Source organism: Callorhinus ursinus, unplaced genomic scaffold (genome assembly GCF_003265705.2).
Source record: "Callorhinus ursinus isolate GAN/ISIS: 27379988/994484 unplaced genomic scaffold, GSC_fseal_2.0 scaffold13, whole genome shotgun sequence".
NCBI classification, from domain to species: Eukaryota; Metazoa; Chordata; class Mammalia; order Carnivora; family Otariidae; genus Callorhinus; species Callorhinus ursinus.
The window spans coordinates 45,953,138-45,965,879 of record NW_027397075.1 but is presented as its reverse complement, the minus strand read 5'-3'; the positions used below and the strand labels follow the sequence as shown (position 1 = coordinate 45,965,879).

The window sequence follows — 12,742 nt, the reverse complement described above, 5'->3', positions numbered from 1 at the left end:
GGGTGGCTTGACCACGTTAGTCCTTTTCTTGTGTTATCTTGAGGATAGGAATGTTCTTTTCCCCCCATCTACTCCTACAGGGGACCTTATGATAATACTCATGCTTTCCTCATGTAAGATAGGCACTCAGAAACACCCAGGAATTTGGCAACTTCAAAGGAAGAGAAAGAAGGGCATCTTGGTCTATACTTGTCAATGGAAGGGACCTGCCCATTCCTTTTGGGGCCATTCTTCCACTTTTTTTGGCAGTGCAGATCAGTGATGGTGGCTGATCAAGCACCGAAGGTGGAAACTTAGCCATGGGGAGGTCATGGTTTTCCCTTGAAAGTTTGAACGGTTCTACTGCAATTTAATTTATCTGTGTTATCCAAGACGAATATGTGTTTCTTGCCAAAGGTGTTATGAGCAAAGTTTCTCTTTGGCTGTTTGAACACATTAAAAGTGGGGATCCTTCTTGTTTTGCTTCACCATTATAAAGTCTCTGTGTTTAAAGTCTGTGGTAAGACAGCACTGGTTTACCGTCCTGACAGAACTCTCCAACAGAATTTCCTCTAGAGCTGAAGAATAGGATTATGGCTAGACATTTTAAAGAAATCTTATGAAGACTTTCATTTCTTTTTCTCCCCCTTTCTGATAAGTCTGTTGCTCTAAACTTTACCCGAAGAGAATTCAGCTGTGTACTAGTGAACTCTTTAGAGCTGATACCGACAAATATTTGTTTGGCGGCGTGCGTCAAGCTTCCTAAAAGAATTGCCCAAGATTCACTCAATGAGTTCTGCATTTCTGCTGTGTAATATTCTCGAGAGGACAAATCCTTATGGTGCACATTAGGAGTTTTAGGGTTCTTAAACCTTACCTGGTTGGAATTTAATCCCCTGCTCACAGCACAAGGGCCAAAATGTCACAAGCAGGGATGGCTGGCACCAAGAGGTACCCAACAAGCTGCTCCATTTAGCATCATCTAAATCCTCCTTTAATATGATTAACATCTGATATTTCTCTCTTTGTGAATCATATCCACTTCCAGCCAGGACACCTCTCCTTTATCTGCAGTGTCTATTTTAAGACTGCTTCAGTGCAAGGAGTATGGGGCCCGGGGAGCAGTTTTGTCACTTCTCATGTGACTTCAGACGAGTTATTGGTCTATTCTGGGTCTTTCCCTTCTTCAGTAAAAAAATTAGGATCCTTCCGGAAATGTGGTAAGACATAAAGCAGGAACATGGATTCTGGGCTGTTCCCTCCACTCACACCTAGGCACATATGCATACACGCGTGCCCCTCGCCCCAGTCACTAAATAGCTTTTCATTTCGCCTCCCAGTTGGGCGCAGAAGCTTCAGATAAGATGATCCCTTCTTTTCTGTGCCTTTGTGCATGGAGGTCAGTGCTTAAGTGAGATGCTTAAAAAGCCACTGGTCTTATCAATGTAGCTTGACCACTGCGGGCCGTGGCCCACGAGCCACAAGTAGACCCGGCACCTCAAGCTGAATATCTCAGCTGATACTGTGTGCCCTGCTTGACTTTTGTATTTAGGCTTCTCCTCTTAAGATCAAGTAAAGTGAATCTGTAGTCTAATAGGAGCAAGTAAAGAGGATGGCCAAATAGAGAACTACACCTTGGGTTGTTGTTTTTGGTTTTTGTTTTTTTCTAATTTTTAAACAGGGATGAAGCATGGTAGAGAGATTTTGAAGTTATGGCTACATGTTGCCCAAAGATCCAGTCAGTTTAAAGGACTATATATTCACCCAATTGAGTATTAGCTAGTCAAATAATAAAACAGCTTATCGATGGCATTTTTAAATTTCTCAATCAGTTGTTTGTAACAGTAACAAAATAGCTAACGTTTATTGGCTGTACTCTACAGTCCTGGGCACTCTTCTAAGTGTTTTACCAGTATTAACTTATTTAGTGTGAGCAGTAATAATGCTGTGGGTGTTAATAGAAGAAAAAGTTCAGTCTGCCTAAAGCTTTCTACTATTTTTTAAGTAATTCTAAACTGGTGGGAACAGGTAGAACCAGGGAAAGAGAATGAAGCTAATGCCTTCCCTCCTTCCTTCTTTCTCTTCTGCTGCTTGTCTTTTTTTCAGCTTTCTGCTCTGTCTGTCTCTGCCTCTGTCATAAGCTTGCTGGTGGCACCTCTGTCACTGCTTAGCACCACCCCCCTCCAGCCCCTGCTGCTCATGGCTCTCAAGGCCAGAGTGGTTGCTGACCCCTGGCCTACAGGAAAATAAAGCAGATGGGGAAGGTTTATCACTAGCGAGGAGGGAGTGGCTTGAATCTCCTCCTCTGGACCCTGCGTTTCCTGGCCTTTATGAGTCAGGACCTTCTAAGTGACAGGAGGGCTTGTTCTGCCTTTTGTATCAGTTTACACAATGGCCAAGATTCTTGGCACAGCACTCAGACTTAGTGTGGGGAGAGCTTGAGAAGACCCAGGGGAAGGGGGAGAAGACACAGACAGGGGAGGGGCACGCACGCCACCGTCAGTCTGTGCTGGCCACCTCACATGGGGTGGGGCACCTGGCTTCTGAAGGTGAGTGTGCGAAGGTGTGCAGGAGAGGGGTGTTTAATTACAGGCTGCATCTTTCACTCCTGCTTCTCACGTTTAATGAGATTGGCAACAATAAATTTGTCTTTCCAGGTGTTATGGTATATATTTCCATGCCTCATTCTCACTTCCCTTTGAAGAGGTTCCAGCATTTTTTTATGGGGAGGGGAAGGAGGGTTGGGATCCCTTCCCAGTTTTTAAATCATACTGATACTTCTGACTTTAGGGGCAGAGGAGTTGGATTTTATTACTTTTTTGTTTCCCTCACAATTGTGACAGGAAGGAAGGTGATGATGGCTGTCAGTTTCCAAGGCTGCCCTGCGCGCTCCCTGTCCTTCTCCAGTACCAAGAGGAGGTGGCTTTTGCCCCTCGGTGCTCAGCCAGCATCCCTCCCAGGCCTACAAGTGATAGCCATTTATCAGCAGGCAGGGTCCCCGTGCCCTGTAAGAGTGACCAGCCCCCACTGCCCTCCCTCAAGACCCAGGTGTGGGGAGGGGAGGCCGAGAAAGAAACAGAATGGGGAACTTGACTCATCGATTAGCGGACTTGTACAGACCATCTCCTAAGACACTGACATCCCACCGAGCAGATGCTTCATCACAGAGCCTGTGGCTCAACTTTTTTCCAGGCGTCACATGACCCACAAGAAGGGTAGTTCTGCAGACCCACTTCTGCACTGTTGAAAGAGAAAATCAAAATGCAGCACCCCTCACACCCCACCCCCACTGCAGACACTGACATACGCGTGCTGAACACATTCTCTCCACCCCGCCTGCCCGCCCGCCCCCAACCCTCCCGCTTCCCACACAACCCACATTGAAGAAGATTTCATGTATTTGGAAATCTTTCATTCACATTGTCACCGCTCTAAAGAAAAATGAGGACAGGTGGGTTTAGGAAGCGCTTCCCTCCTCTCCAAATAGATACTTAAATATGAGTGATCATTTGGGAAACTGGCACATGAGTGAAACCCTTTTACTGCCGTTGTGGTCTTTTGGCCTCCGAGCTGCTGAGCCATTTGAGTGATCACATGACACACATCCTTGGTGGGCGGTGAGGAGGGAAAGAGACTCTTACCATTTCTTCCCCTGCCAGTCCCGCCACTGACAAGCCAAATTGATCTTTTAAGAGACTAAATGAATGTTCCCTAAATATATGTACACACATGGCTGTCTGGGAACATATTCCTATGCAGAATGATGGCCTGAAGTGTGAGGGACAGAACTGTAAAGAGGCCGGCTTCGAGGTGGGCTGGAAGGGGTGGGGGCTGGGGGGGGGCTGGGGGGCAGAGGCAGGATTGTGCATGCACGGAGCCTCATTTTTGCCTCACCGTCCTTTTGGGATTCAAGGTGTTGATCAGTATAATGAAGCGGGCCCATTGATTTATCATCTATTTGGTAATGTCCTTGCATTTTTAGCTCCCTGTGTCTTTTTTGTCATTGGGTTACATTCAAGCACAGTAAGATCAGCTTTAAAACCTCCTTACTCAACAGCTTTATTAGTTATAGCATTCCATGACCTTTCTCAACATTCTTAAAGAAAAAGATACAGTGTAACGTCGCTTTACTTTGCTTATTGTCCTTTGTTGGGGTGAACAAAGCATTTTCTACAGTGGCTATAGCACATAATTATACAGCTTTCAATGGCAGTGTCTTGGCACATATCAAAGTTCAGAGAAGCCTTTAGGAAAAAAAAAATGTTTTGTGGCAGCCTAGGGAGGGTCTCATCTTTCCTTCAGAAAATAGTTCAAGGCTCTTCTGTCAAGCTTCCCTACTTAGAGCTTTTTCTCCTCCTGCTTCATAAAGTTTAAAGCGGATTCAGTGGAGTTCTATGATCTATTTCCTTTGAAAGATTGTTCCTCAGCACAGAGAGGCCCTTTGACTTCAAGAGTTCACAGATTCATGTCTTTAGGTATCATATGTCTGACCTTATCAGTTACTCCATTTAATGTCGGAGAAAAAGTCTCGACTCTTTGTGTTAGTCTGTTTTGCCTCTATGAAATGATTTGGTGAAAAGACCATCCTTTTTAACACACCACTGAGAGGCCGTTTCTGCTGCAACCTACCCTGTGGCTTTTCTCTCTTTAAAAAAAAAAAAAAATTGTCCTTGTGTTTTGTGTATGGATGAGTTCACAGTGAGAATAGAATTATACAAGGGCAGACGCACACACAAAAAAAATCTTTTGCTTCCCTCCCTCCCCGCCCCCCCCATGATCTATTGGCTCTCTTGGTGGCTGTACCCCAACAGGAGAAGCCATTTAGCAAACACAGAGGTGGCAGCCGTGATGCTGGGATGGCAGTGGGTTTTCCCTTGCTACGACCTACCCCTAAGGCCTTCATAATTAATTGTCCTTCAGAGATGAGGGAAGTTCAGAGACAGTGTGTGGAGTGATGTCTATTGTCTGACATTCAGTTCTCCTTGCCTCTGCTCTTTTTCTTCGTCCCACAAAGGGTTATCAATAGGAGAAAGGGAGCAAGTTCTCTGCAGAGAGCCGCTGGTGGTGGCTGGAGCTTTCGGTGGGATGTTAGCATTGTGTTCGGCCCATCCTGGCTTAAATGTCTGGAGAAGTTCTGACAGCCTTTTGAAAATGAGCCTGTTTATTTCGTCTAGATGAAACAAACTCATTTAGCCACCTAAAGCTTGTTCAAAAGTTGGCGATCCCTTTTCACGTGGCCAATAATATTTTAAATCAAATTTCCTCGGCCTCCTAACCACTCCCGGATTTGATTTCACTGTAATCATTTGGTTCCTTTTCAGCCGCAGGGCAGAAAATTTAGTGCTCGTTCACTCATTTCTCTTAAGCATCTCAGTATAAATTTGTAAGAGTAAGTCTTTTTTGCAAACGCTCTTTTTGGTGAGGCATAGGACTTTGGTTCTTGAAAGTAGATCATTCTCGTTTAAAAATATTGTGTCACCTTCAGTGATTGCCTTAAGCCAATCCTCCAGTGCTATTTGGTAACATGACACAAAACCATGCAATCTGTGTGCCCCCCAACCCCTGCTTTTGGCTGAGACACAAACTGAAAGATGCAATGTGGAGACAGCTATTTGAGAAGTAAAGGAGGAGGGCCATTAATGATTATTATACTTCTGTTCCTGTTAAATAGGGTGAAGCCAAGAAAAACAAATATAATTGTTCTTCCAAAGAGCGGTTGAACGGGCACATTAGAAAGGTTTAAGATCCCTGTCGGGTGCACAGTGACGTCGAGGCTGAAGGGAAGCGTATCTCAAGGAAATCTCTGGGTCTCTCAGAGCAGCCCCTCCCGGATGAAGGGACCCATCACGATGGCCAGAAGTGATTCTGTCCCCGTAACCTCCTTGAACAACTTTCACCACAGACCTTTTTTGGTATTTTAAGAGAAGCTGTGTATGGAAGTTGACACAACTAATATAGTCATACCAAAAAGGGGGGTCATAAAAAATTAAAGTTCTTCTTATGAATCTTTCATCAGAAGCAATGAAAAGGGACACGAGTGTAGCCTCAGTCCTTTGTGCTGCGAGCTCTTCTTCCGGGCTCTGGGCTGTTGTTCTTGCAGCTCCTCAAACAGACTTTCACTTTCAAACTGACAAAAGTCACTTAGAAGCCAGACAGCTGTACTAACACACCCACCTTAGCGGGCGGGAGCCGCGGCAGGTGCCGAACCCTCCGACAGACCTGGTTTCAGATGGGCGGGGGCCGCTTCCTCCCGCCTGCCTGCTACCCGTGCCCTCGTGCCGAGGGGGGGGTGCCATGCGTGACCCGGTCGCGGCCCCCTGGGCCCCCGCAGGTGCCCCCAGATTTTTCTTGTCTTCCCTTTACAGCTGGAAACACGGACGTCCATGATCATATTGATACCTCAGGTGGGATGGCCAGGGCCCGGTTCGAGAAAAGTCTGAGCACAGAACTTGGCAGAAGGCAGAGGGAGTTTGTCTCAAAGCTCCCTCCTTCCATTTCCCCCTTGCTTCTCTTTATTCACTTTTTTTTTTTTCCTGCCAGTCTGAAGCTCTCGTAAGCTTTTCAGATTGCTGCTGCCTCCTCCTCGGGAGGAACTTGGGTCGGATGAGAAACCCCCACTGGTGGTGGGGACAAGCCCCCCCCCGCCCAGGATCAAAGATCCAGCTAGAGACAGCTAGGCTAGGTAGTTCTGCCTGCCTGCCAGGCCTCGGGGCAGCCGCCGCTGTGGGCCGTGGCAAGTCCTCCCTGTGTGTGTGTTACAGCCCCCCCCCCCCGTCACCTTGTGTACAGTCTGGTCTGTGACACTGATGGTGATTATGTCATTATTTTGCTCTGGGGGCCCTGGCACATCTGCAGAGCCCAAGCACATCTTCTTTGTTGCGCTGGCAAACATCCCACACCACAAATGCTTCATTAGCCCTGCTGCTGGCCTCCTTGCCAGACGCGAGTGCCCAAGCCCAGGCTTCTTTCTGCTCCGTTCTTTTGTGTCACTGATGATCGTGTATTCATCTTCCCGGTTCTTCCCCATTTTCCTCGACTTCTGAACTCCAGATGTCCCAGTTTTCTTGCCCAAATCACTCTGAGGTCTACAATGAGAAGCAGGGTGACTCTACCCCTTAACCCATCCCCACCCCTTGCCACCTTCCTACTTCTCCGTTCCCCAGATGGAGAGTGACTTTGAACAGCTCCCCAACACAAGGGCTAACATTTTCAAACCTGTGGTTTGCGGAGATACCAGGGGACTGCTCCCAGTATATGACGGTAGATCGGGCTGGGATGAGGAGTTATTAGATACTGCTTATTGGACGGATGCCTTTCTCCTCCATGCCACTTCTTTCCTCTCCTTGGCTCATTTATTTGCTTTCTACACATTGCCACATTTTAACAATTTTCAGAAAGCAGTCTAAAATGTGAGTGCAGAAAAGATTCTTCATGCTTCGCTCTGCATGTTATGGTCATCTGAAGGTTCTTTTTCTATGAATGGAATCTTCATCTCCACTCATCCCCCTACCGAAGTCCCCTGCCTCCTTCTGCGGCCCTAACCTCCCCAGCCCCCAACAATGACCTATTATTAGATATTTAAAGTGATTAGCACTTGGCTTTTTGGGAAAGGAGCTGAAACATTCCCCTTAAGTTTTATTCTGTGTATTTCACAGAACCACGGCTTTTGTTAAGGTGTGCTGGTTTCTCCATTAACTGCAGTAAATTTCAGAGTTTAGTATGTTGGGCTGTGATGGGTGCTCCATAATTGGGATGTTTAATTTCCCCTTAAATTTGAACTAATTGGCCTGTGTTACCATACTATGAGTAGCTTCCCCAATGGAGAGTTTAATCAGTTTTTTATCTCCCAACCACTGCAACATAAGATGTTTGAAATGTCTCTATCTTTGAATAAAACAGATTTTTCGTTTTAAGGATTAAGTTCATATTTTTATGGGAATCATGGTCAGATCTAGGACAGAGACACCGGTAAGGAATAAAGAAAACTCCTGGTGAGGAATGAGTTGTCGTACGGTACCAGGCCCGAACACTCTCCAGTCCCTGAGCCCCGTTCCAAATCTTAGGAACGATTTGGCTGGGAGAGTAAAGGGAGAGGTGGTCAGATCAGTCAGCTACCCAGCCCTCTGGCCAGGAGAGACTGGTACCTGTCATTGTTGGAATCATTTTCGAAAGACTCAGGATGTCCCCAGAACATTCCCAACCTTCCGTCATTAGCTCATTATGGTTTTATCACCCATGGGTTTATTTAAACCTTTTTTTAAACTTAACTGCATTCTCAGAGTATATCACTCCTCAAGATAATAATTCTCTAAATTTATTACCTGCTGTGAAAATTGCATCTTCTTTTTATGGTTCTTAAAGTGATTTCCCTGGAACTCCAAAGGATCTCCCTTGTTATAATATCCTGGGATTTGTGAACAGGACTGTGACCATATTCTCCATTTCCTTTCTGATTTTATAGACTTTGATCATTCCTCCCTCTTAATCTTCATCTCTCCAGATTAAGGGGCTCTAATCCTTTTTAAAAGTCTAATCTCATACAGTAAGTGGGCTGCCCCTGATCATTTTCGCTGCCCTTCTGTAATGCATTTCCGGCATGACTGTGTCTTCTCGAGGGATAGTTGCACTTACCAGACCACAGGACAGAATTCCAGCCATGGGCAGCCACACTATAGTTTGGTGGTTGTACCTCTCTCACACACACCCAATGCGATTTGTTTTGTTGGTCCCAGAAGTTTATCCTCAGAAGTTGGATTTCTTGAGTAACATCTCAGTAGCACTTTTTGCTTAAGATGATCCCCTGACACCAATTTATGAGCCTCTTGGCAAGTATTCTGGCAAATCTGAATGTGTCTCCAGGACATATCCAGCCAAATAAAAAAATGAGCAGATCCACCATGCTGTCTGGATGTTTTCAGTGTTTTTGTAGATAAAGTATCAGGGCATTTGATATCATGAAGACATGACCTTAGTCTTGGGCTTGAGTCTTTAAAATGCTAAAACTAGGGCAAGAAAGCTCTGGCCTCTAAATTATTCTTAGGCAGGAAACAAAATGTTCACTTACAAGTAGGTGTTATTTTATATGAAAGCATCACCTTGAAATCTTAAGAAGGAAATCCTTTGGGGAGTCTTTGCAATGTCAGTGGTCCTGAACTAATAATAGTGCAGAACCTAAGAGCATGGATTCTGGAACTGGTTCCTGGGGTCAGATCCCAGCTCTTCAAACCTTGGCAAGTGTCTTACCCTCCCTGTGCCTCAGTTTCCTTGTCTATAAAATGGGGAAAATAATAGCAACTACCTCACAGAGTTGTCTTCAGAATTAAATGAATATACATGACTGTATTAGCACAGAGTAAGTGCTGTATAAGCATTTGCTTTTATTAATTCATAGAGCCAAGTAAAAGTTACCTTGCTGCTGTTATCAGTAGCTCAACGATTGCACCATTTCCTGCTGATCCTAAATAGGCAAACAAACAAATGAGCAAACAGGGAGTTCTCATCAGAATTGGGACAAAGAGTCAATGCAAAACTGGTTTTTAAAAAGAGAAAGTGATTCCTCCTGCCCCAGGTGTGGCTGTAAAGGTGACACCAGCCTGGACCAACTCCAGGATTCTGGAGTCATGGGTTCCAGATGAGAAGGGCAGCAATGAGGGGAGGGGTTCTGGCGGAGGGAACACCAGATTAGAGGGTCTGCTTCTGGCCACACCTGCCTTGTTGAGCTCTACTTTGCTCACCCGTCAAGTGATAAGATGAAACACAGAGCTTTGTTCTATCTTTGAAATTCTGTGATTCTAGAAGACATTCTGCATTCTTGAAATAAATCCTGGGCATGATGCGAAGCTTTAAGCAGTGACTGTGGAGCCCCTAGGAATCCAGATGGTGTCCATGTGGGACCACTTCCACCCTTGTGGCTCTGCTGTGGCTTAATTATCTCAGTGACAATCTCTAGGGTACCCATTTTCGTGTTCTCCCAACGCTCTCTTTGCAGATCTAAATCTCAACAGTGCCCTTGGAGATGTGGCAACTCCCATGCTGGGATTACAGAGACTAATTTTTTAAATTCATAAACTTTTATTGACTGAATTGGCACGAGTCATTATACTTGCTGCTCACTTTATGGGTTGGGTTGGCTAGGGCAGCCAAACAATGAGGACATTTGTCCTGAAGCCCTCATGTGAGTGGGTTTTCTAGGAGATGGAACAGAACTGAATAAACTAAGAGAGATGCTATATACCTGTTCCCACACGTATCCCACTATGCCATACCTCCACCTGGACCATCAGCATTTCCGCTATGCATGAACCTCTGTATATAATATAACATCTGCCCTCGTTCAGGACAGAAAGAGTTGTTTCGGATAACTACCTTCACTATTAGGCTGGGTTGGCAATTTTTGCAAAAGCCACACCACCTTTTCTTCCAAGACGGTGGTAATTTCGATCATGAAAGTCTTTCCCAGTGGGATTTTGTGGGTGTTCATGCGTTTGTGGTTGGTATCAAATCCTCACACAAGTCATTTGGATATGTATTTTTCATCTTTTTATGGTTATGGTCCCCAACTTGTGTTTTTGGGGGGGGAAGGGGCTACCAAAGCATTTTAAAGTAAAATTTCGTTCTAAAAGTGATTTTTAGTAAAAGGTAGTATGTCGACTGAGAACAAGTGTGGGGGCTGAGTGGCGCTAAAGGCAGAAAAACAACCAGAAGCAGAAGTGGGTAATGATGAAAGGCCCTGGTTTCAAGGCCACTGTGTTTCCTTTAATATAGAGACAATTTTTAAAGACTTATCATTTTCAGTGGCCTGACAGTATACAAGATAATCTGTATATCGATTCCTGTAATTGCCTTTCGGCAGGGCCAATGCAAGGGCCAATCCTTGACAGCATCCTAAGACTCCCCACCGCAAACATTACCTCAAGTCCCGTTAGGTGTTGACATGGGTCTAGAGGGCTCCCAAAGGCCCCCGGGGCCATTCGAGAATCTGTTTCTCCCCTTTTCCAAACCATTTACCTTTCTTAAAAAAGGAATTTCAGAGCCATTCCCAAGCTCTTAGGTTGCTTTAAAATACAGCTCATCCTTCCTTTTGCAAAGGGTAATTGTGGAGGAGAGACCAATAGAATACTCTAGAAACACAAAACAGAATTTCTCTGACAGAACAAAGATTTTTTTTAGTCAAAACCAAAAGATGGGACTGAGGCCTTTAATCCCAGTCCTTTCTCAGAGCAGCCCCAATATTATTTAGGATGCATACTCTGTTGTCAGCAGAGTGGTGGTCTCTCCCAAGATCCGGTGTTCTTGGAAGCACTCTTTTGATTATCACCCGTACCTCACAGTGCCTTCTCTGGTGCTTGCCATGGGTGATGCTATTCTCATCGTCCTGCCTGAACCCCACTTCCTAACAGTTTCTCCCTGGGTTCCTCACTCACAGGCTCTATCAGCATGAATACAGGGCACGCAGACTAGTTTCCATGTTAGCCTAGGCAAAGCTTAATTACGAAGATAAACCTGGTGCAGAAAACAATCACGTAATGCATTCTCGAACGAAACAGGAATAACTGTGGATTATCTGTGCCCTAGCTTCCTTTCGTGCAATATTGGAGAGTTTATGTCTTGTTGTTTTTGGATAAGCTCCCATCCAAGAATGGCACCAAGCTTGGCCCTATTTATTTTACGACCTCACCCAGTAATTGTAGCAAAAGTTAAACTTTAAGCACTATTAGCCTGTCTTGAACTCAGATACCAATGGCACATAATTCGTGGGGCTGCCTTGAAGGGAAGTGAGTTAACACTGCAGTGTGGCCAGTATGCTGCTCGTTTTTCCATCTAAATATCGAGCTGATTCATTTGATGTGTTGTGAAGGGGTATGGATTCCGCCATCTCATACTTTTGAATGTTTCCTGGCAGGAACGTTCCTAATGAAAACCTCCTCATCAAGGCAGAGAAGGGCTGAAGTCTTCCTGGGCCTTGATTATCTCTGGGTGTGGTTTCACTCTGTTCCCATAGACGTGGGCAGCCTTCCGTGCATCTGAGGAATGGCGTGACATTGCAGGTTGAAGTTGGGTGAATCGATCCCAGCTACCCTGCAAGAACAAGTAGTGTGCTGACCCAGTGAGGCACACAGGATTAGTGAAGAATGAAAGCGCATTCGGGAACGTTGTTAGCCCTCAAGTTTGGCTAAGAGCAGAAGTTGGCAAACGATGGCGTTTGGGCCAGATCTGGCCCTCAGCCTGTTTTTTATGACTCTGAGTTCAGAATGGTTTTTATATTTTTAAAAAGTTGTAAACAAGAAGAAGAATGTGCAACAGAGACAGAATGTGGCCCACAAAGTCTATGTATTTACTATCTAGCCCTTTACAGAAAAAGTTTGCCAACCCCTGGCTCAGATTGTTTCGTTCTTTTGGAGAACATGGACTCTCCGAGTCCTGAGGTTCCAAAACTCCATGATTCTTGGATGAAATATCTTGGTCCAGGTCTTACCTGAATGGCTAGCCTATCAGATGCATAATTCTGGCAGGAGCTTCCAGTTGTGTTTAAGATCTAAGTGTATTTCCAACGCATCCTGGGGGCAAAGAGATTAGGAAAGTATTAGATTTTCGTTTTTAATACTTTTTCCCTGATTTTCTTCTTGTTGAATTTTATTTGTTCATTTGTTTTGTCTGTTTAAACTTGGAGTCATTCTTTGAAACGTGTGCAGAGTTCGGGAGGGAAGGAATATTTACTCCATCACCACAAATAACATGACAATCATTTTGTTTCCTGACACGT

General features: G+C 45.0%; 1 protein-coding gene across 10 annotated transcripts in view; it reads left to right on the top strand.

Moving 5' to 3' along the window:
- The window catches only part of PROX1 (prospero homeobox 1), a 57,488-nt gene that overhangs the window by 29,703 nt on the left and 15,043 nt on the right, over nt 1–12,742 (top strand). Inside the window, exon 6 of one of the 10 annotated variants that reach the window (XM_073900189.1) lies at nt 5,651–6,005. The exons of the other annotated variants lie outside the window; for them this stretch is intronic. Coding sequence (XP_073756290.1) covers nt 5,651–5,722 — 72 coding nt within the window. The 3' untranslated portion in view covers nt 5,723–6,005. Of the gene's footprint in view, nt 1–5,650; nt 6,006–12,742 lie in introns of those variants that run through there. 10 annotated transcript variants of the gene reach the window in all.